Source organism: Zonotrichia leucophrys, chromosome 23 (genome assembly GCF_028769735.1).
Source record: "Zonotrichia leucophrys gambelii isolate GWCS_2022_RI chromosome 23, RI_Zleu_2.0, whole genome shotgun sequence".
In the NCBI taxonomy this organism is placed as follows: Eukaryota; Metazoa; Chordata; class Aves; order Passeriformes; family Passerellidae; genus Zonotrichia; species Zonotrichia leucophrys.
The window spans coordinates 1,930,248-1,952,283 of record NC_088192.1 but is presented as its reverse complement, the minus strand read 5'-3'; the positions used below and the strand labels follow the sequence as shown (position 1 = coordinate 1,952,283).

Below are 22,036 nucleotides of genomic sequence, written 5' to 3'. Positions count from 1 at the left end.
GTGGGGTCAGGGGGGTCCCGGGGGTCCCAGTGGCTCCTCGGGGTGGGTTGGTGCGAGTGTAGTCCGTGTACCCCCAATGGGGTCCGTGCGCCGCGGGCATCACCCCACATCCCCCTCCCCATGGCAGCCCGGCCCTGCGAGGCCCCCGCCGCTGCAAACGCCTTTATTTCCCCGAAATTATTGTGGGAGAGGTGCTGCAAACACCTTGGGAGGGAGAGGGAGCGTCCCACAGCCGAGGGGTGCAGTGGGCAGCGCTGCTGAGGGGGTTCCTGCCATCACTGAGGGCTGAGGGGGGCGCCTCAGGGCGGGCTGAGGGGAGCCCTGAGGGGCTGGGGCCGGGATGTGAGTCCTGAGGGGCCGGAGCCTGGATATAACCCTGGGAAGAGCAAGGACAGCAGGGTGGGCACCCTCTGGGCACCTCTGCCATCCCTTAGGATTTGGGGGGGTCTGTTCTGACCATCCCCGGGGGGTGAAGTGGGCACAGAGTGGGCTGAGGGGCTGGAACCTGGATGTGCCCTCAGGGAAGAGCAGGGACAGCAAGGTGGGCACCCTGTGCCATCCCCTAGCGCTTGTGGGTCTGCTCAGCCCCTCTTGAAGGAGTCAAATCTGCTGCTCCCAAGCTCTGGAGCGCTGCAAATGTTCACAGAGTTCACGCCCAGGCCGGGGCGGTGTCCATGGGGTCTGTGGGGACCCCCAAGGCTCAGGGCTGCTGCTGGTACTGGCCCTCGGTGGCGGTGAAGAAGTCCTCGAGGACGCTCCTGAGGAAGTCGAAGGTGGGGCGCTCCTCGGGGCTCTCCTTCCAGCACTGCCTCATCAGCTCGTACAGCTCGGGCGGGCAGTGCTCGGGCTGCGGCATGCGGTACCCCCGCTCCAGGTTCTGGATCACCTCGGGGTTCGTCATGCCTGCAGGGAGGGGAACGGTGTGGGGGTCAGGGTGGGTCACCCCCGTGGTGGGGGTGACATCCTGGGGTTGGTCATCCCTGCCAGGACCCAGTTTGGGTCACAGGAACCACCCCAGGGTTGGTCATCCCTGCCAGGACAATGTCCAGGACCCAGTTTGGGGCACCTCAATGTCACAGAGACCAGCCTGGTGTTGGTCACCCCTGCCAGGACCTAGGTTGGGTCACCCCCATGGTGTTGGGTGCCACCCCAGGCTCAGTCACCTTTGCCAGGACAATGCCCAGGACTCATTTTGGGTCACCCCAGGTATTAGGGACCACCCTAGGCTTGGTCATTCCTGCCAGGACAATGCCCAGGACCCACTTTGGGTGGCAGGGACCACCCCAGGCTCGGCCATTCCTGCCAGAATAATGCCCAGGACTCAAGCTGGATCACCTCAGTTGTCCCCTAAGGGGCAAGCCAGGACCCAGTCTGTCAAGGGACCACTCCAGATGTTTTCTGCGGACAACACCCAGGACCCAATTTGGTCACAGGGACCCCCTCAGGTTGGTCACCTGCCAGGACAATGCCCAGGACCCATTTGGGTCACAGGGACCACCCAGGTCTGTCACCCTTGCCAGGACAATGCCCAGACCCATTTTTGGGGCACCCCAGTTTAGGGACCACCCAGGCTCGTCACCATTGCCAGGACAATGCCCAGGACTTATTTTGGGTCACCCCAGGTTTTAAGGACCACCCCAGGACTGGTCATTCCTGCCAGGACAATGCCCAGAACCCATTTTGGGCCACAGGGACCACCCCAGGCTCTGTCACCCTTGCCAGGACAATGCCCAGGACCCAGTTTGGGTCACAGGGACCACTCCAGGATTGGTCATTCCTGCCAGGACAATGCCCAGGACCCACTTTGGGTGGCAGGGACCCCCTTAAGATTGGTCACCCCTGCCAGGACAATGCCCAGAACCCATTTTGGGCCACAGGGACCACCCCAGGTCACCCCTGCCAGGACAATGCCCAGGACCCAGTTTGGGTCACAGGGACCACTCCAGGATTGGTCACCCCTGCCAGGACAATGCCCAGGACCCAATTTGGGTCACAGGGACCACTCTAGGATTGGTCACCCTTGCCAGGACAATGCCCAGGACCCAATTTGGGTGGCAGGGACCCCCCTAAGATTGGTCACCCCTGCCCAACAATCCCACCCAGTTTGGGTCCGGTCCACCCCCCCTCCAAACCCGCTGGGGGGCACCTCCACTTCGCCCCCTAACCCCTCCCCAGGTGGCTGCGGTGCCCGGTGCAGCCCCGCTGGGCAGCGAGCCAGGCTGGCAGCGGCGTGCGTGCAGCGCTGCATGCACACACACAGACACACACCCACAGACAGACACACAGACACACCCACAGACACACAGACACACAGCGAGGGCGTGCCAGCCCCGCAGCCGCCCCAGGAGCCCGACCTGGGTAGGGGATGCGGCCGTAGGTGACGATCTCGGTGAGCAGGATGCCGAAGGACCACACGTCCGACTTGATGGTGAACGTGCCGTAGTTGATGGCCTCGGGCGCCGTCCACTTAATGGGGAATTTGGCTCCTGGAAAGCGGAGAAAAGGGAAGGGAGGGGATGAAGAGCCCTGGCTGAGCTGGAATCGCGGCGTTAATCCCTGGGGGCTGTCCCCAGCCGGGCTCTGTCACTGCCTGGGGACAGCCTGGCTTTGGTGGCAGCCACACAAAGCAGGAGCCCCGCTCCAGCTGCGGGGGGGGAGATGGAAAAGGGAAAAATATTCCTTGAACTCTTCTCTTGCAGCTCCCCGGAGCTCCAGGGTCCCTGTCCCCATGTCCCCAAGCTTCCCGGAGCTCCAGGGTCCCTGTCCCACTGTCCCCAAGCTCTCCGGAGCTCCAGGGTCCCTGTCCCGCTGTCCCCAAGCTCCCTGGAGCTCCAGGGTCCCTGTCCCCATGTCCCCAAGCCCTGTGACAGCTCCCTGGAGCTCCAGGGTCCCTGTCCTGATATCCCCAAGCTCTCCGGAGCTCCAGGGTCCCTGTCCCCATGTCCCCAAGCCTCGTGGCGGCTCCCTGGAGCTCCAGGGTCCCTGTCCCGCTGTCCCCAAGCTTCCCCGGGGCTCCAGGGTCCCTGTCCCGATGTCCCACCAGCTTCCCGGAAGCTCCAATCAAGGTCCCTGTCCCATGTCCCCAAGCTCCGGGTCCCTGTCCCGATGTCCCCAAGCTCCCTGGAGCTCCAAGGTCCCTGTCCTGATATCCCCAAGCTCCCCGGAGCTCCAGGGTCCCTGTAGCGCTGTCCCCAAGCTCCAGGGTCCCTGTCCCCATGTCCCCAAGCTCCCGGAGCTCCAGGGTCCCTGTCCCGCTGTCCCCAAGCCCTGTGACAGCTCCCTGGAGCTCCAGGGTCCCTGTCCCGCTGTCCCCAAGCTCCCCGGAGCTCCAGGGTCCCTGTCCCCATGTCCCCAAGCTCTCCGGAGCTCCAGGGTCCCTGTCCCGATGTCCCCAAGCTCCCTGGAGCTCCAGGGTCCCTGTCCCGCTGTCCCCAAGCCCTGTGGCAGCTCCCTGGAGCTCCAGGGTCCCTGATCCCCAATGCTCCCAAGCTCAGTCCAGAAGCTTCCAGCCAGGTCCCTGTCCTGTATATTCCCCAAGCTCTCCCGGAGCTCCAGGTCCCTGTCCCCATGTCCCCAAGCCCTGTGGCCAAGCTCTCCGGAGCTCCAGGGTCCCTGTCCCCATGTCCCCAAGCCCTGGAGCTCCAGGGTCCCTGTCCCGCTGTCCCCAAGCTCCAGGGTCCCTGTCCCGCTGTCCCCAAGCCCTGTGACCCCGGGCAGGGCGGGCTCACCCTCCCGAGCCGTGTACTCGTTGTCCTCGATGAGCCGGGCCAGCCCGAAATCGGCGATTTTGCAGCACAGAGTGTCCGACACCAGGATGTTGGCAGCTCTCAGGTCCCTGTGGATGTAATTCTTGGCCTCGATGAAAGCCATGCCTTCAGCGATCTGGGGTTTGGGATTATTAATTAATTGCTGTCGTTAATTAGCGGCTCCAGCCCCGCAGAGCTCTCCCAGCTCCATCCCCAGCTCTCTGCTCCCCCCTCACCTGAGCTGCCATGTCCAGGAGTTTGTAGATGCTGAGCTTGACTCCTTCCGAGGTCTTGAGGAAATCCACGAGGCTGCCTGAGATGAAAGCAGCAGTTCTCAGCTCCTGGGGGGTCACAAGGACACTGTCCCCCCAAAAAAGCTCTGGGAATGGTGAACCTAGGAAAACCTACAAGAAAAGGGATATTTGGAAGTGTTGGTAGAGGAAACAAAGTGCAAAGTTGCCCCAGGGCATGGGAGCAGACTCAAGTGGTCAAGTCCTCTAAAAATTAACAAATTTCCACAATTGCACCCAAATCTGATTTCCGTTTTTCCCAGGTTTTTGGAAGCCTGCACATGCAGGACTGCGCCCAGTCACATCCCTGTGCAGGAGGGTTTAAGGAATGAATCCAATGGCACAGTGGTATGTGACCCTTGCCACAGGACACCATGCGCCAGGACGCCAGATTTGGGTGGCAGGGACCACCCCAGGCTTGGTCACCCCTGCCAGGACAATGCCCAGGACTCATTTTGGGTCACCCCAGGGTTGGTTATTCCTGCCAGGACAATGCCCAGGACACATTTTGGGCCACAAGAATCCCCTAAGATTTGTCGCCCTTGCCAGGACAATGCCCAGGACCCAATTTGGGTGGCATAGGGACCACCCAAGGCTTGGTCATTCCTCCAGATAATGCCAGAACTCAGTTGGGTCAACCCCAGGTTTTACCATCCCCAGCTAATGCCCACCTTTGCCAAGGCCCACCCAAGATTGGAACTGAGGCATCCCATGGTTTTAGGACCACAGGAGCCCAGGCTTGGTCACCATTGCCAGGACAATGCCCATGACCCACTTTGTGCCACAAGGACCACCCCAGGCTCTGTCACCATTGCCAGGACAATGCCCATGACCCAATTTGGGCCACAGGGACCACTCTAAGATTGGTCACCCTTGCCAGCAGGACCACTGCCACAGGACACCCATGTTTCAGGTCAACCCGGGTTTTAGGGACCACTCTAAGATTGGTCACCCCTGCCAGCACAATGCCCAGGACCCATTTTGTGCCACAAGAACCACCCCAGGCTCTGTCACCATTGCCAGGACAATGCCCACCATTGGCCACCCCAGATTTTAGTGCCCAAGGGACAAACCCCAGCTCTGTCACCCTTCCCAGGACAATGCCCAGCACACATCACTCTTCCAGTTTAAACGGAAATTTTTCCCAGCTTGAGCTTTACCCCAAAGACCCTTCCCAGCCTCAAACCCCCAGACCTCCATGGCCACATCCCCAAGGCCGGAGCAGCCCCTGGAGCCCCCCGGGGTGGCCTCACCCTTCTCCATGAACTCGGTGATGATGTAGATGGGCTCCTTGGTGACCACGGCGTAGAGCCGCACCAGCCGCGCGTGCTGCAGCTTCTTCATCAGGTTGGCCTCGGCCAGGAAGGCGCTGGGGGACATGCTGCCAGCCTTGAGGCACTTCACTGCCACCTTGGTGTGCCCGTTGTACAGACCTTGGGGCGAGAGCAGGGATTTTCTAGAGTAGAAATCCATTTGGATTTAAATGAAATGTACGCCTTTAAGTCTGTAGTTTGAAAACGGCACGGCAGAAATTTTCTAGAGTAGAAATCCATTTTGATTTAGGTGAAATGCACATCTGTAAGTCTGTAGTTTGAAAACCACAGAGCAGAAATTTTCTAGAGTAGAGATCCTATTGATTTAAGTGAAATGTACATCTTTGAGCGAAGTCTGTAGTTTGAAAACTAGAGTAGAAATTTCTAGAGAGAGATCCATTTCATTTTGTGAATGTGCATCTTTGAGTTAAGGTGAAACTAAGAGTAGAAATTTTCTAGAGAAAAATCGTTTTGATTTAGGTGAAATGCGCATCTTTAAGTCTGTAGTTTGAAAACCACAGAGCAGAAATTTTCTAGAGTGAGATCATTTGATTTAATGAAATGTACACTTTGAGTTAAGTTGAAAACTGCAGAGTATAAATTTTCTAGAGTAGAATCTTTTGATTTAGGTGAAATGTCCATCGTTAAGTCTGTAGTTTGAAAACACAGAGAAAATTTTCTGATGAAATCCATTTTCATTTCAGTGAAATGTGCATCTTTGAGTGAAGTCTGTAGTTTGATAACTAGAGTAGAAATTTAGAAATTTTCTAGAGTAGAAATCCATTTTGATTTAGGTGAAATGTGCATCTTTAAGTCTGTAGTTTGAAAACCACAGAGCAGAAATTTTCTAGAGTAGAAATCCATTTTGATTTAGGTGAAATGTCCATCTTTGAGTTAGTTGAAAACATAAAGATTATCAGAAATTTTCTAGAGTAGAAATCCACTTTGATTTAGGTGAAATGTGCATCTTTAAGTCTGTAGTTTGGAAACTGCAGAGCAGAAATTTTCTAGAGTAGAGATCCATTTTGATTTTGGTGGAATGTGCATCTTTGAGTTAAGGCTGAAAACTATAGAGTAGAAATTTTCTAGAGGAAAAATTCATTTTGATTTAGGTGAAATGTGCATCTTTGAGTTAAATCTGAAAACTATAGAGTAGAAATTTTCTAGAGTAGAAATCCATTTTGATTTAGGTGAAATGTCCATCTTTGACTGAAGTCTAGTTTGAAAACTACAGAGTATAAATTTTCTGATAGAAATCCATTTTGATTTAGGTGAAATGCACATCTTTAAGTCTGTAGTTTGAAAACTACAGAGTAGAAATTTTCTAGAGTAGAAATCCATTTTGATTTAGGTGAAATGTGCATCTTTAAGTCTGTAGTTTGAAAACCGCAGAGCAGAAATTTTCTAGAGTAGAAATCCATTTTGATTTAGGTGAAATGTCCTTCTTTAAGTCTGTAGTTTGAAAACTAGAGAGTATAAATTTTCTAGAGTAGAGATCCGTTTTGATTTAAGTGAAATGTACATCTTTGAGTTAAGTCAAGTCTGTAGTTTGATAACTACAGAGTAGAAATTTTCTAGGGTAGAAATCCATTTGGATTTAAGCAAAATGTACATCTTTGAGTAAGTCTGTGGTTTGAAAACTGCAGAGCAGAAATTTTCTCAAGTAGAGATCCATTTTAAGTGAAATGTCCACCTTTGAACTGTCCAGAGTGGGAGATCCCGGCTGGAGGATCCCGCTGCTCGCCCTGGTGCCTCAGTTTCCCCCTGACTCACCCATCCAGACCTCTCCGAACTGCCCCGCTCCCAGCTTCTCCACCAGCTTCAGCGACTCCCGCGGCACCTCCCACTCGTCCTGCCACCACGGCTTCTGCGGCTTCTGCGTCTGGCACGGCTTGCCCAGGCGGCAGCACAGCCCGTCGGAGCTGCCTGGGCACGGGGAGGCAGAGCTGGGCCAGCGCCAGCACCCGGCACAGCCAGGGCTGGGCTGGGGCACCGGGAGCAGCGGGTCCTGCTCGTCCCATCCCGTGCCATCCCGTGCCACCCCATTCAATTCTCTTCTCTTCCATTCCCATTTCATCTTGTCCCATAACCCTGCCCCATTCCATCCTGTCCTGTCTCATCCCACTGCCTTCCCATCCCATCCCACAACTTTTTTATGCCATCCTATCCCATCCCATCCTGTTTGATGCCATCCCATCCTGTACCATCCCCTCTTATTCTCTCCTATTCCCATCTTATCTCATCCTATCCCATTCCACTGTGTTGCACCCCATCCAATTCTCTTCCATTCCCATTTCACCTTGTCCCATAACCCCGCCCCATCCCATCCTGTCCTGTCTCATCCCACTCCCTTCCCATCCCATCCCACAACTTTCCTATTCATCCCATCCCATCCCATCCCATCCCATCCCATCCCATCCCATCCCATCCCATCCCATCCCCATCCCATCCCATTCCCATCCCATCCTGTTCCACTCCATCCAATTCTCCTCCATCCCCATTTCATCTTGTCCCATAACACCCTGCCCCATCCCATCCCATCCCATCCTGTCCCATCCCACAGCTTTTTTATCCCGTCCTGTCCCATTCTATCCTGTTCGGCGCCATCCCCTCCAATCCAATCCCATCCCCACCCCATCCTGTCCCATTCCCATTCCATCATTTTCTACTCCATCCAATTCTGTCCCATTCCCATTTAATTTCATCCCGTAACACCCTTCCCCGTTCCATCCTGTGCCATCCCACTCCCTTCCCATCCCATCCCACAACTTTTCTATCCCATCCCATTCCATCCCATCCCATCCCATCCCATCCCATCCCATCCCATCCCATCCCATCCCATCCCATCCCATCCCATCCCATCCCATCCCATCCCATCCCATCCCCTCTTATTCTCTCCTATTCCTATCTTATCCCATTCCAATTCCATCGTGTTCCACCCGATCCAATTCTCTTCCATTCCCATTTCATCTTGTCCCATGTTGTCCTGTCCCATCCCATCCCATCCCATTCCCGCCCCATCCCATCCCATCCCATCCCGTCCCACCCCACCCCATCCCATCCCATCCCATCCCATCCCACCCCACCCCATTCCCGCCCCATTCCCTTTCCCACCCCACCCCATTCCCGTTCCCATTCCCATTCCCGCCCCATTCCCGTTCCCATTCCCGCCCCATTCCCGCCCCGTTCCCGTTCCCGTTCCCACGTGTGTAGTGCTGCACCAGCTCCCTGAGGCTGCCGAAGGGGGCGCGGGGGGAGATGTAGAAGCCGCCGTTGTCCATGTTCCGGATCTTGTAGTGCTTCACCGTCTCTCCCTGGCTCTCGTCCAGGTCCCGCACGGACAGCGAGTACGAGCCTGGGGACGGGGACACGCGTGGGACCCCCGAGCCCTCCTGGGGACCCCCGAGCCCTCCTGAGCCCTCCTGGGGACCCACAGGTGGCACCTTTGGAGGTCTCGCTCTCGCGGATGAGGAAGGAGCCGTGGGTGTTGCCCGAGGCCAGGAGCTGCCGCTCGGCGTCCTTGCGGCTGATGTTCTTGAAGAACCACCTGGGGAACGGGGCAGGGTCAGGGCACAGGGGAACCGAGCCCTGGGGATTTGTGGAGTGCTGCAGGCTCCTTCCCAGGGCTCAGATCCCACTGGGGCATATCCGGGGATCCATCCATCCATGGAGAAATCCATCCATCCATCATCTATCATCCATCCATCATGGATCCATCTCTCCATGGATCTGTCCATCCATGGATCCATTCATCATCCATCATCCATCCATCCATCCATCCATCCATCCATCCATCCATCCATCCATCCATCCATCCCTTTATCTGTCTATCTATCTATCTATCTATCTATCCATCCATCCATCCATCCATCCCTGGATGCATCCATCCATCCGTGGAGAAATCCATCCATCCATCATCTATCATCCATCCATCATGGATCCATCTCTCCATGGATCTGTCCATCCATCCATCATCCATCTCTTCATGGATCCATCCATCCATCCATCATCCATCTCTCCATGGATCCATCCATCCATCCATCATCCATCCATTCATCCATTCATCATCCATCCATCCATCCATCCATCCATCCCTTTATCTATCTATCTATCTATCCATCCATCCATCCATCCATCCGTCCATCCATCCATGGATCCATTCATCATCCATCATCCATCCATCCATCCATCCCTGGATGCATCCATCCATCCATGGAGAAATCCATCCATCATCTATCATCCATCCATCATGGATCCATCTCTCCATGGATCTGTCCATCCATCCATCCATGGATCCATTCATCATCCATCATCCATCCATCCATCCATCCATCCATCCATCCCTGGATGCATCCATCCCATCCATGGATCCTCCCATTAATCCATCCATCCATCCATCCATCCATGGATCCATCCATCCATCCATCCATCCATCCATCCCTCACCACCCTCTCCATCCCCACTCACGGCTCGGGCTCCAGGCTGTTCACCAAGGCCACGAAGTTGTGTGGGATCAGCCCCTCCTGGCCCGTGGTGAGCGACTGCGCCTTCCACCACTCCCCATTCCTGCAGGGACAGAGCTCAGTGAGACCCCAGACCCTCAATGAGCCCCCCAGACCCTCACTGACACCCCCCAGCCCCTCTGGGGTTCCTCACTCTTCCAGCACTCGCAGCTTCTCCCCCTTGCGCAGCCCCAGGTCCCCGTCGTGCTTGGGCTCGTAGTTGTACAGGGCCACCACCAGCTTCTCTGTGGGGACAAGAGCAGGGACAGAGTGGCAGTGACCGCTCTGGGGTGGCAGTGACCGCTCTGGGGTGGCAGTGACCGCTCTGGGGGTGTCACAGCCCCCCCAGGCCACAGCCATGCCTCACCTTGCATGGGGGAGCACGGAGGGGACGAGGACTCGTAGGACACCAGGGGGTCTCGCACCTCGGAGCCGTTGCGGATCAGCCTCTGCCAGGGGACAGGAGCTGGTGAGCCCCCGGCTCGGGGGGTTTGGGCACCTCTGGGGGGGTTTGGGCACCGGGATCGGGGTCTGTCACCCCCTGCTCACCTGGCGCTTGCTGTCGGGCTCGATGGGGTAATTGCAGTGCTCACAGATGTCGATGTTCTCAATCCAGTCCTCGTCATAGTCCGAGCTGCAGCAGCAGCCCATGGTGGCTGTGGGGGACACGGGTGACACAGGGCAACCCCATTGCTGGCTGTCCTCATGCTCCAGTTCAGGAATGAGCTCATCCTCATTCCTGCATCCGTCCATCCATCCATGGACCTTCCATCCATCCATCCATCCATGGATCCATCCATCCATCCATCCATGGATTCACATTCATCCACCATCCATGGCTCCATCCATTCATCATCCATCCATGGCCTTCCATCCATCTCCATCCATCCATGGATCCATCCATCCATTCATGGATCCCTCCATCCATCCATCCATGGATCCATCCATCATGGGTCCATCCTCCATTCCATCCTCCATCCATCCATCCATCCATCCATCCATCCATCCATCCATGGAGCCATCCATCCATGGATCCATGGATCCATCCCTCCATCCATCCCTCCATCCCTCCATCCATCCATCCATCCATTCATCCATCCATGGATCCATCCATCCATCCATCATCCATCCATCCATCCATGGATCCATCCATCCATCCATCCATCCATCCATCCATGGACCTTCCATCCATCCATCCACCCATCCATGGGTCCATCCATCCATGGATCCATCCATCATCCATCCATCCATGGATCCATCCATGGATCCATCCATCATCCATCCATCATCCATCCATCCCTCCATCCATCCCAGGGCCATTCCCTGACTCCCTCACCAGCCGTTATTTCCCCCTAATTTATCCTGCCTCCGTTAATTAAACCACTGAAGGCAATTAGTGCCCAGCCTGAGGCTCCTCTGTGCCAGCTCCTCCCCGCCGTGCCGCTCTGGGGCCGATCCCTCTGCTCTCCCTGCACATAACAACCTCCTCATTAACATCCCATTAGCAATTAATTAGCACGCTCCTGCAGCTCTGCTTTAACGAGCTCTGGCTGGGCAAGCACCTCCCCGACCCTAAAATCCCCTCACAGCCCAACGTGGGCACATCCAAACTGCTTTTCCTACAAATTCCCATCCTCTGCACACCCAGCCCCGTTCCTGCTGCACCAGGGGTGCTCCTGAACCCCCAGTCCTGCAACGCCCCCGAGCCTTGGCCGTGGTGACACCGCAGTGCCACCGGGGCGTGGGCACCTTTGTCGGGAGCTCTGCAAACCCCACGGGCACCTCTGGCCAGTTCCCTCAAAACACTGAGAGTGGCACAAACCGGGGCACCTCTGGATTCCGAGAGTGCTGAGTGTGGCATAAACTCCATGGGCACCTCTGCGTCAAAACACTGAGCATGGCACAAATCTGGGCACCTTTGGCATTCCTAAAAACACTGAGCATGGCACAAAACCCATGGGCACCTCTGGGATTCCCAAAAACACCGAGAGTGGCACAAACCCCACGGGCACCTCTGGCCTTCCTGAGAACACTGAGTGTGACACAAATCTGGGCACCTCTGGCCTTCCCAAAAAATGAGCATGCACAACCCTGGCACCTCTGGCCTTCCCAAAAACACTGAGAGTGGCACAAACAGGCAACTCTGGATTCTGAAAGTGCTGTGCATGGCACAAACCTGGGCACTTATGGCCTTCCTAAAACGCTAAGCATGGCACAAACCTAGGCACCTGTGGGACCTATTCAAAAACCACACTGAGCTTGGCACAAACCCGGGCACCTCTGGTTCCCAAAAACGCGAGAGTGGCACAAACCCCATGGGCCACCATCCTCTGGATTCCAAAACACGAAGTGGCACAAAACCCGTGGGCACCTGGTGAGACGCTGACTCACAACCCTGGGCACTCTGGCTTCCAAAAACACTGAGTGTGGCACAAATCTGGGCACCTCTGGGATTCCTGAAAGTGCTGAGCATGGCACAAATCTGGGCACCTTTGGCATTCCTAAAAACACTGAGCATGGCACAAACCCCATGGGCACCTCTGACCTTCCTGAGAACACTGAGTGTGACACAACCCCGGGCACCTCTGGCCTTCCCAAAAACGCTGAGTGTGGCACAAATCTGGGCACCTCTGGCCTTGCTGAGAGTGCTGAGCATGGCACAAACCCTGTGGGCACCTCTGGCCTTCCTGAGAACACTGAGAGTGGCACAAACCTCGTGGGCACCTCTGGGTGAGAACACTGAGTGTGGCACAAACACCATGGGCACTTATGGCTTTCCTGAGAGTGCTGAGCATGGCACAAATCTGGGCACCTCTGGCATTCCTGAGAGTGCTGAGCATGGCACAAACCCCACGGGCACCTCTGGCCTTCCCAAAAACGCTGAGCGTGGCACAACCCCGGGCACCTCTGGCCTTCCCAAAACGCTGAGCGTGCCACCAACCCCGGCAGCGGCGCGTGGGCCCCGGAAAAGTCTCTTCTGCAGAATCCTCCCACGCCCACGGGGCCAGGATTCGTCCCGGGTGTGACTTCCGCAGGGTTTTGTCACCTCCTGCCAGCCCAGGTGTGTCACAGCCCCAGCTGTGCCCCCTGTGAGAATTTGGGGTGCCCAGGGGGGATTTGGGGTCCCCAAGAAGGGTTTGGGCTCCTTAAGGAGGGTTTGGGGTCCCCAGGGAGGGTTTGGGCTCCCCAAGAAGGGTTTGGAGTCCCCATGGAAGTTTTAGGGTCTCTAAGGAGGGTTTGGGGTCCCCAAGGATGGTTTGGGGTTCCTAAGGAGGTTTTGGGGTCCCCATGGAGGGTTTAGGGTCCTTAAGGAGTGTTTGGTGTCCCTAAGGAGGGTTTGGGGTCCCCAAGAAGGGTTTGGGGTCCTTAAGGAGAGTTTGGTGTCCCTAAGGAGGGTTTGGGGTCCCCAGAGAGGGTTTAAGGTTCCTAAGAAGGGTTTGGGGTCCTTAAGGAGGGTTTGGGGTCCCTAAGGAAGGTTTGGGGTCCCCAAGGATGGTTTGGGGTCCCCATGGAGGTTTTAGGGTCTCTAAGGAGGGTTTGGGGTTCCTAAGAAGGGTTTGGTGTCTCTAAGGAGGGTTTGGGGTCCCCAGAGAGGGTTTGGGGTCCTTAAGGAGAGTTTGGGGTCCCCAAGGATGGTTTGGGGTCCCTAAGGAGGTTTTAGGGTCTCTAAGGAGGGTTTGGGGTCCCCAAGGAGGGTTTGGGGTCCCCAAGAAGGGTTTGGGGTCCTTAAGGAGGTTTTGGGGTCCCCAAGGAGGGTTTGGGGTCCCTAAGGAGGGTTTGGGGTCCCTTTTTCAGACTCTTCCCTTACAACTCCCAGCACCACCAAGATCGACCACATCTCATCCAGGTAACCAGAAAAGCAAAAAATCCAAATTTCACCAACATTTTGAGGACTTTTTTGAGCAGGACAAAGCTCAAACTCAGATTTTATGGACCAAAACAGCAGCAAAGTGCCCACATCTCATCCAGGTAACCAGAAAAGCCAAAAAATCCAAATTTCACCAACATTTTGAGGACTTTTCTGAGCAGAACCCAGCTTAAACTCAACTTTTAAGGACCAGAACAGCGGCAAAGTGCCCACATCTCATCCAGGTAACCAGGAGAGTAAAAATTCAAAATTCGCCAACATTTTGAGGACTTTTCTGAGCAGAACCCAGCTTAAACTCAACTTTTAAGGACCAGAACAACATTAAAGTGCCCACATTTCTTACCCAGAGCTAAAGAACAGCTGAGAAATCCCAAATCCACCCCCAGAGCCCCTCAAACCCCTCCAGGAGCTGTTTTTCTGTTTTTTCCTCCCATGCTGAGCAGGGAGGTGCTGCTATTTTTTTGTGCTTTTTTCTCTCCCAGCCCCAAGCCACAGCGTAATTTCCACCCAGCAGCCGTTTCACGAGAAAAAAAAAAAACAAAAAAATAAAAAAACCCCAAAAAAGAGTGTTTGAAGTTGGTTTTTTGTGTTTTGTCGGTGCAACTGAATTTCTTTGTGCTGGCAGGGGTGGCTGTGCCAGGTGTGGGTTTGAATTTTTGGGGTTTTTTAATCTGAGTTTGGGGTCTCTGTGCTGTCCTGTGCTGTCCCTTCCGTCCACGTGGCCCTGCTGGTTTGTCACCGTTGTCACCAGGGTGAAATCTGAGCTGTCCCCATGGCACCTCGAGCCAGATGTGAGCCAGATGTGAACCCTCTGGGTGGGCACCCAGGGGTGGCACAGCCTGGCAGGGCCACCAGGGCCGTGTCCCCAAGGGTGACACTGCAGCAGGGCAATGAGCCAGCAGCAAAAATGGGAATTTCTGAGCACCTGAAACCCAAATTGGGCACCAAAAATGGGAATTGGGCACCAAAAATGGGAATTGGGCACCAAAAATGGGAATTGGGCACCAAAAATGGGAATTTCTGAGCACCTGAAATCCAAAATTGGGCACCAAAAATGGGAATTGGGCACCAAAAATGGGAATTTCTGAGTGCCTGAAATCCAAAATTGGGCACCAAAAATGGGAATTGGGCACCAAAAATGGGAATTGGGCACCAAAAATGGGAATTTCTGAGTGCCTGAAATCCAAAATTGGGCACCAAAAGTGGGAATTTCTGGGAGCCTGAAGCCCCAAATTGGGCAGTAAAAATGGGAATTTCCCAAACTGGACACCAAAAATGGGAATTTCTGGGTGCTTGAAGCCGCAAATTGGGCACCAAAAATGGGAATTTCTGAGCACCTGAAACCCAAAACTGGGCACCAAAAATGGGAATTGGGCACCAAAAATGGGAATTTCTGAGTGCCTGAAGCCCAAAATTGGGCACCAAAAATGGGAATTTCTGAGTGCCTGAAGCCCAAATTGGGCACCAAAAATGGGAATTGGGCACTAAAAATGGGAATCTCTGAGTGCTTGAACCCCAAACTGGGCACCAAAAATGGGAATTTCTGAGTGCCTAAGCCACAAATTAGGCAACAAAAATGGGGATTTCTGAGCACCTGAAATCCAAAATTGGGCACCAAAAATGGGAATTTCTGAGTGCCTGGAGCCCCAAATTGGGCACCAAAAATGGGAATTTCTGAGTGCATGAACCCCAAATTGGGCACCAAAAATGGGAATTTCTGAGTGCCTAAGCCCCAAATTGGGCACCAAAAATGGGGATTTCTGAGGACCTGAAGCCCCAAACTGGGCACCAAAAATGGGAATTTCTGAGCGCCTGAACCCCCAAACTGGGCCAGGGATGTCCCAGAGGGACGCAGAGCCCAGCCTGGCTCGGAACCAACCCGAACCCCCATTCCCATCCCCCCAAACCCCCCCGGTACCCCCCAAACCCCCCGGGTGCCCCCCAAACCTCCCCGGCTCTCACCTGGGTTGGACAAGGAGCGGCCGCTGTCACTGAGCCATGTCCTGCCCGTCACATCCTCCTCATCCTCGGCAGCCCGGGAGGAGCCCCCCGATCCTTTTGGGGTGCAGAGAGGAGTCCTTCAAACCTTATGGAGTGAAGAGTGGAGCCCCCGACCTTTTGGGTCAGAGCAAGTCACCGAAGCCTTTGGGTGCACAGAGACCCCCAAGCCAGGTGGGATGCAGAGAAGCCCCCGATCCTTTTAGGGGTGCAAGCGAGCCCCCGAGCTTGGTGCAGGCAGTCCTTGAAGCCTCGTGAAGTCGAGAGGAGCCCCCCAAGCCTTATGGGGTGCGAAGAGGATCCCCCAAAACCTTGTGGGGTGCAGAGAGGGTCCCCCCAAGCCTTGTGAGGTGCAGAGCAGAGTCCTTCAAGCCGGGTGAGTGCGGAGAGGATCCCTTCGAGCCTTTTGGGGTGCAAAGCGGAGCCCCCCTGATCCTTTTGGGGTGCAGAGAGGATCCCCCCAAGCCAGGCGGGATGCAGAGAGGATCCCCCCGATCCTTTTGGGGTGCAGAGCGGAGTCCCTCAAGCCTTTCGGGGTACGGAAAGAAGCCTCCCGAACCTTATGGGGTGAGAAGAGGATCCCCCAAAAACCTTGTGGGGTGCGGAGAGGATCCCTTCGAGCCTTTTGGGGTGCAAAGCGGAGCCCCCCGATCCTTTTGGGGTGCAGAGAGGAGTCCTTCAAACCTTATGGAGTGAAGAGTGGAGCCCCCCGGTCCTTTTGGGGTGCAGAGCAGAGTCACCGAAGCCTTTTGGGGTGCACAGAGGAGCCCCCCAAGCCAGGCGGGATGCAGAGAGAAGCCCCACGATCCTTTTAGGGGTGCAAAGCTGAGCCCCCCGAGCCTTTTGGGGTGCAGAGCAGAGTCCTTCAAGCCTCGCGAAGTGCGGAGAGGAGCCCCCAAAACCTTGTGGGGTGCGGAGAGGAGCCCCCCGAACTTTATGGGGAGCAGAGCAGAGTCCCGACGTGTGGTCGAGAGACCTTCGAGCTTGGGGTGCAAAGCGGAGCCCCCCGATCCTTTTGGGGTGCAGAGAGGATCCCCCCAACCCAGGCGGGGTGAAAAGCAGAGTTCCCCGAGCCTTTTGGGGTGCAAAGCGGAGCCCCCCGGGTATTTTGGGGTGCAGAGAGGAGCCCCTCGAACCTCTTGGGATGCGGAGAGGATCCCCCCGAGCCTTGTGGGGTGCAGAGAGGATCCTCGCGGTCCTTTTGGGGTGCACAGAGGATCCCCTCAAGCCGGGAGGGATGCAGAGAGGAGCCCCTCTAACCTTGTGGGGTGCAGAGCGGAGTCCCTCGAGCCTTTTGGGGTGCGGAGAGGATCCCCCCGAGCCTTATGGAGTGCAAAGCGGAGCCCCTCGAACCTTGTGGGGTGCGGAGCGGAGCCCCCCGGATCTTTTGGGGTGCAGAGATGATCCCCTCGATCCTTTCGGGGAGCAGAGCGGAGTCCTTCGATGCTTTTGGGGCGCCGAGCGGAGCCCCCCGGGTGTTTTGGGGCTCGGAGCCCCCCGGGTGTTTTGGGGAGCGGAGCCCCCGGCCCGGCCGCGCCGCCGCTGTCCCCGCCTCGCTCCGGTTTCCGCCGCATGAGCGGAGCCGAGAGGAGCCCGGAGCCGCTCTCAGCTCGCCCCCGACCGCAAGAGCAGCGAGTGACAAACCCCGATGGCTTCCTGCCACCGCCGGGCCCCTGGCAGGGCACGCGGAGGGGGTGGCACTGCTGCCAGCGCCCCTCTGTCCCCCTCTGTCCCCTTTGTCCCTGCGCTGTCCCCTCTGTTCCCTTCTGTCCCTGCTCTGTCCCCTCTGTCCCCTCTGTCCCCTCTGTTCCCTCTGTCCCGCTCTGTCCCTGTGCTGTCCCCTTCTGTCCCTGCCCTGCCCCTGTGCTGTCCCCTCTGTACCAGCCTGGCCGTCCCTGCCCCACCCCAGTGTCCCCTCCTGGCACTGCCACCCTCCTCCATGTGCCCCAGTGTCCCCTCTGTCCCTACACTGTCCCTGCCCTGCCCCTGTGCTGCCCCCGCTTCACCCCAGTGTCCCCTCTGTCCCTGCACTGTCCCCTCTGTGCCAGCCTGGCCGTCCCTGCCCCACCCCAGTGTCCCCTCCTGGCACTGCCACCTTCCTCCATGTGCCCCAGTGTCCCCTCTGTCCCTACACTGTCCCTGCACTGTCCCCTCTGTCCCTGCACTGTCCCCGCTGTCCCCTCTGTGCCAGCCTGGCGGTCCCTGCCCCACCCCAGTGTCCCCTCCTGGCACTGCCACCCTCCTCCATGTGCCCCAATGTCCCCTCTGTCCCTACACTGTCCCTGCACTGTCCCCTCTGTCCCCCTCTGTCCCTGCACTGTCCCCTCTGTCCCTGCGCTGTCCCTGCACTGTCCCCTCTGTGCCAGCCTGGCCGTCCCTGCCCCACCCCAGTGTCCCCTCCTGGCACTGCCACCCTCCTCCATGTGCCCCAGTGTCCCCTCTGTCCCTGCACTATCCCTTTGCTGTCCCCTTCTGTCCCCGCACTGTCCCCTCTGTCCCTGCTCTGTCCCCGCACTGTCCCCTCTGTGCCAGCCTGGCCGTCCCTGCCCCACCCCAGTGTCCCCTCCTGGCACTGCCACCCTCCTCCATGTGCCCCAATGTCCCCTCTGTGCTGCAGGACACTGCTCAGAGCCCCCTTGCTCTGTCACCTTTGTGTCACCACCGTGCCACCGCTGCCCTGAGAGCCGCGGTGACACGGACCGGGCCCAAGGGGACCCGCGGTGCCCCCCGGGGGGGTGGCAGCGCTGTTTTGGGTACAACAACCACAGCGACATTGTGACATTGTGCTGGCTGCTTTGATGGGGCGGGAAGCCGCAGGCGCAGGCAGGAAGCGCAGAGGTGACAAAGTGGGGGGGATGTGGCACCTCGGGGACACGTTGGGGCTCTGCTCGTGTCCCTGCAGGGAGGAGCGGCCCCAAAATGATCCAAATGATCCCCAAGGCTCCCCTGGCACTGCTTCACCCGCGGCCTGTGGAAGTCACAGCCACCTGGAGGTGTCACCGGCACGGAAAGAGGGCGGCTGTCACATCTGGGGGCGCCGATAAGGAAAAGCCATCGGCTCTGAGCCTCGGCTGCTTTTATTGCACCTCAGAGCCTGAACCCCACATTGCCCACGGGGCTGAACCCCAACAGCGCCGGGGACGGGCCCCAAAATGCCCCGGGGGGATGGTGACACTGCTGTGCCCATGGGGACGGTGACACCCATGGGGATGGTGACACCCATGGGGATGGTGACACTCCCATGCCCATGGGGATGGTGACATTGCCATGCCTGGGGGGATGGTGACAATCACAGTGCCCATGGTGATGGTGACACCCATGGGGATGGTGACATTGCCATGCCTGGGGGGATGGTGACACTCCTGTGCCCATGGGGATGGTGACACCCATGGGGATGGTGACACTCCCATGCCCATGGAGGGATAGTGACATTCCCATGCCCGGGGATGATGGTGACATTCCCAAGCTCTGGAGGGGATGGTGACATTCCCGTGTCCCAAGGGAGATGGTGACACTCCTGTGTCCCTCAGTGATGGTGACACCCAAGGGGATGGTGACATTGCCATTCCCCATGGGGATGGTGACACTCCCATGTCATGGGGAGGATGGTGACACTCCCGTGCCCATGGTGGCATGGTGACACCCATGGGGATGGTGACACTCCTGTGCCCATGGGGATGGTGACACCCATGGGGATGGTGACACTCCCATGCCCATGGAGGGATAGTGACATTCCCATGCCCGGGGATGATGGTGACATTCCCGTGCCCCCAAGGGGATGGTGACACCCATGGGGATGGTGACATTCCCATGCCCTGTGGGGATGGTGACATTCCCGTGTCCCGGGGGAGAGGGTGACACTCCTGTGTCCCTCAGTGATGGTGACACCCAAGGGGATGGTGACACTCGGGTGCCCATGGGGATGGTGACATTGCCATTCCCCATGGGGATGGTGACACTCTCATGTCATGGGGGGGATGGTGACATGCCCGTGCCCATGGTGGCATGGTGACACCCATAGGAATGGTGACATTCCCATGCTCATCGGGGAGGGTGACATCCATGGGGATGGCGACACACAAGTGCCCATGGGGATGGTGACACTCCCATGCCCATGGTGGCATGGTGACACCCATGGGGATGGTGACATTCCGGTGCCAGTGGGGATGGTGACATTACCATGCTCTGGAGATGATGGTGACATTCCCGTGCCCCGGGGATGGTGACACCCACAGGGATGGTGACACTTCGATGCCCATGGTGGCATAGTGACACCCATGGGGATGGTGACATTCCGGTGCCAGTGGGGATGGTGACATTACCATGCTCTGGAGACGATGGTGACATTCCTGTGCCCCGGGGATGGTGACACCCACAGGGATGGTGACACTCCGGTGCCACCGCCGCATGTCACCACCCTGGGGACAGCACGTCCTGCCCCAGTCCCTCAGTCCCCAAACCCCGTCGCTGCCCCGGGCTCAGCACAGCGAGAAGCGGCGGGAGTTGATGTTCATGCGGGTGACCCCGATGTGCTTGAGCGGCGTGGAGAGCAGGAAGGCGGCCTTGGGCGGGATGGTGCACAGCAGATCCGAGTCTTCCTCGCAGCCCTCGAGGCCGAAGGTGGCGTCGTCCAGCATCTCCTTGTGCTGGTGGCAGGCCTGCTCCACCTTGAGCCGGTGCAGCCGCGCCCGCAGCCGCATCAGCTGCTGCGCCAGCCGCTGGTCCAGGGCCTGCATCTCCCGCTGCGGGCACAGGGAACGGCCATGGAGCAGCGGGATCGGTGCCCGGGCAGCGGGGATGGCGCTCGGCCAGGGCACAAACCCCGCGATGCGTCCGCGGTGCCAGGCTGGGCACGGCCACGGCTGAGATCGTGCCCTCTGTGCCACCCCCAGAGCAGCAGGAGGGGGTGACAGCCACAAGGCCACCACCCCCGGTGCCGTGAGGGGTCAGGGGCAGAGCTGTGGCACCGCAGAACCACAAAACTCTCGGGAAAATCCAATCCCTGCACACCCAGCGAGGTTGGCAGAGATGCCCAGACCCCCTCGCCCTGCTGTGCCTGGTGGTGATGGGCACGGTGTCCCCACCGCTCCCTGTCCCCGTGCCACTCCAGAGCAGCCGCCATGTTGGCAAAGCCGGTGCCGTGAGGGGTCAGGGACAGAGCTGTGACACCGCAGAGCCACAAAACCCTGGGGAAAATCCAATCCGTGCCCACCCAGCGAGGTTGGCAGAGATGCCCAGACCCCCTCACCCCGCGGTGTCCCCACCGCTCCCTGTCCCCGTCCCACTCACCAGCTCCGTCCTGAGCCACTCCAAGGCCGCCTCCAGGGTGGCAAAGCCACAAACGCCCCCCGGCTGCCGCTGCCGGGGGTGCGGGGGGCTCTGCCCTGGCCCGGGGGTGCCCCCGGGGGTGCCCCAGCGCTGCCCCCTCACCCGCGCCTCCCACTCCAGGTACGAGGGTCGGCGCGTCTGCAGCTTCAGCTTGGCCGCCAGCGCCTTGAGGCTCTCCAGGTTCTCCTGCTCCCAGGTGGGCTCCTCCTCGCCCAGTTCCTTGAATTTCAGCTGGCTCAAGGCCATGGTGGGATAAAGCAGAGCCCGGACCCCAAAATCCGCGCTGATTTCTGCGCCCACGGGTGGATGAAGGCCCCGCCCTGCCCGCGACCACCCTGCCCCACTCCCTGCCCCAGCTGCGCCCGGTTCCCGGCTATTTATCCACCCCTGGAGGACAAATCCGATGGGCAGGAATTTCCTTATGAATTTCCTTATCTAGAGGAGTATTTTTGGCTTCTTGTGTTGTTGGTTTTTTAATTTTAATTTTTTTTTACTTTGCTTTATTTTTTTTTCCTTTTCTTTTCTTTTTTAACATCATTGTCTCCGCCCGGGAGGAGCCTCCCCGTTCCCGGACGGAGCCGTCACCGGGCGCTGAGGAGCGGGAATGATTTAATGATTGATTTAATGATTTAATGATTTATCCCCGGTCCCATCCGCCCCTCCCCGCGTCTTGGGGGGGCCCAAAAAAAACCCGAGGAAGGAAAAAGAACCGGGGGGGGTGGCCGGGGAGGCAGCCGGGGTCCCGCACCCGGACGGGACCTTAAGGTGGAGCCGCGTCCGGGTCTGTCCCGTGTCACCTCCCCGTGCCCGCAGGGCTCCAGGGGCAGCGGGGGTGGCTCGGGGGTCTCACCTGCCCACCCTCATGCCCTCCAAGCTCCCCAGATTGTCCCCAAAATCCCCTTCTGTTCCCCCCGCTCCACTCCCCATTCCCGTTGTCCCCACGATGTCCCCTCCCACGGCTCCTCCCGTGTCCCCTCGCTGTGGCACCGCA

The 22,036-nt window shown here is 57.7% G+C and overlaps 2 protein-coding genes across 2 annotated transcripts; both read right to left on the bottom strand.

Moving 5' to 3' along the window:
- Positions 1-128: 128 nt before the first annotated feature.
- On the bottom strand, positions 129-17,196 carry LCK (LCK proto-oncogene, Src family tyrosine kinase). The gene is made up of 14 exons (XM_064731757.1): positions 16,978-17,196; positions 15,682-15,774; positions 10,401-10,507; positions 10,219-10,300; positions 10,006-10,096; positions 9,817-9,915; positions 8,793-8,896; positions 8,555-8,704; positions 7,123-7,275; positions 5,290-5,469; positions 3,983-4,059; positions 3,729-3,882; positions 2,355-2,486; positions 129-903 (listed from the first exon to the last, which is right to left on the bottom strand). The coding sequence occupies exons 3-14, from the start codon at positions 10,500-10,502 to the stop codon at positions 701-703; spliced, it is 1,527 nt and encodes a 508-aa protein (XP_064587827.1). The 5' UTR covers positions 10,503-10,507; positions 15,682-15,774; positions 16,978-17,196; the 3' UTR covers positions 129-700.
- Positions 17,197-19,808: 2,612 nt separating this feature from the next.
- FAM167B (family with sequence similarity 167 member B) lies at positions 19,809-21,291 on the bottom strand. Its single transcript, XM_064731699.1, has 2 exons — positions 21,007-21,291; positions 19,809-20,459 (listed from the first exon to the last, which is right to left on the bottom strand). Exons 1-2 carry the CDS (start codon positions 21,289-21,291, stop codon positions 20,196-20,198), a joined length of 549 nt encoding a protein of 182 aa, XP_064587769.1. The 3' UTR covers positions 19,809-20,195.
- Positions 21,292-22,036: the final 745 nt, after the last annotated feature.

What these genes read in the sequence shown, in the direction of transcription:
- LCK (XM_064731757.1), bottom strand. Translation starts at nt 10,502, where the DNA reads ATGGGCTGCTGCTGCAGCTCGGACTATGACGAGGACTGGATTGAGAAC. An exon ending in AACAGCCTGGAGCCCGAGCC is followed by an intron (nt 8,897 to 9,816) that starts GTGAGTGGGGAT and finishes CCCGTTCCCCAG; the next exon opens with GTGGTTCTTCAAGAACATCA. An exon ending in GCTGGTGCAGCACTACACAC is followed by an intron (nt 7,276 to 8,554) that starts GTGGGAACGGGA and finishes CCCCGTGCCCAG; the next exon opens with GCAGCTCCGACGGGCTGTGC.
- FAM167B (XM_064731699.1), bottom strand. Translation starts at nt 21,291, where the DNA reads ATGGCCTTGAGCCAGCTGAAATTCAAGGAACTGGGCGAGGAGGAGCCC. An exon ending in AGTGGCTCAGGACGGAGCTG is followed by an intron (nt 20,460 to 21,006) that starts GTGAGTGGGACG and finishes CTGTGCCCGCAG; the next exon opens with CGGGAGATGCAGGCCCTGGA.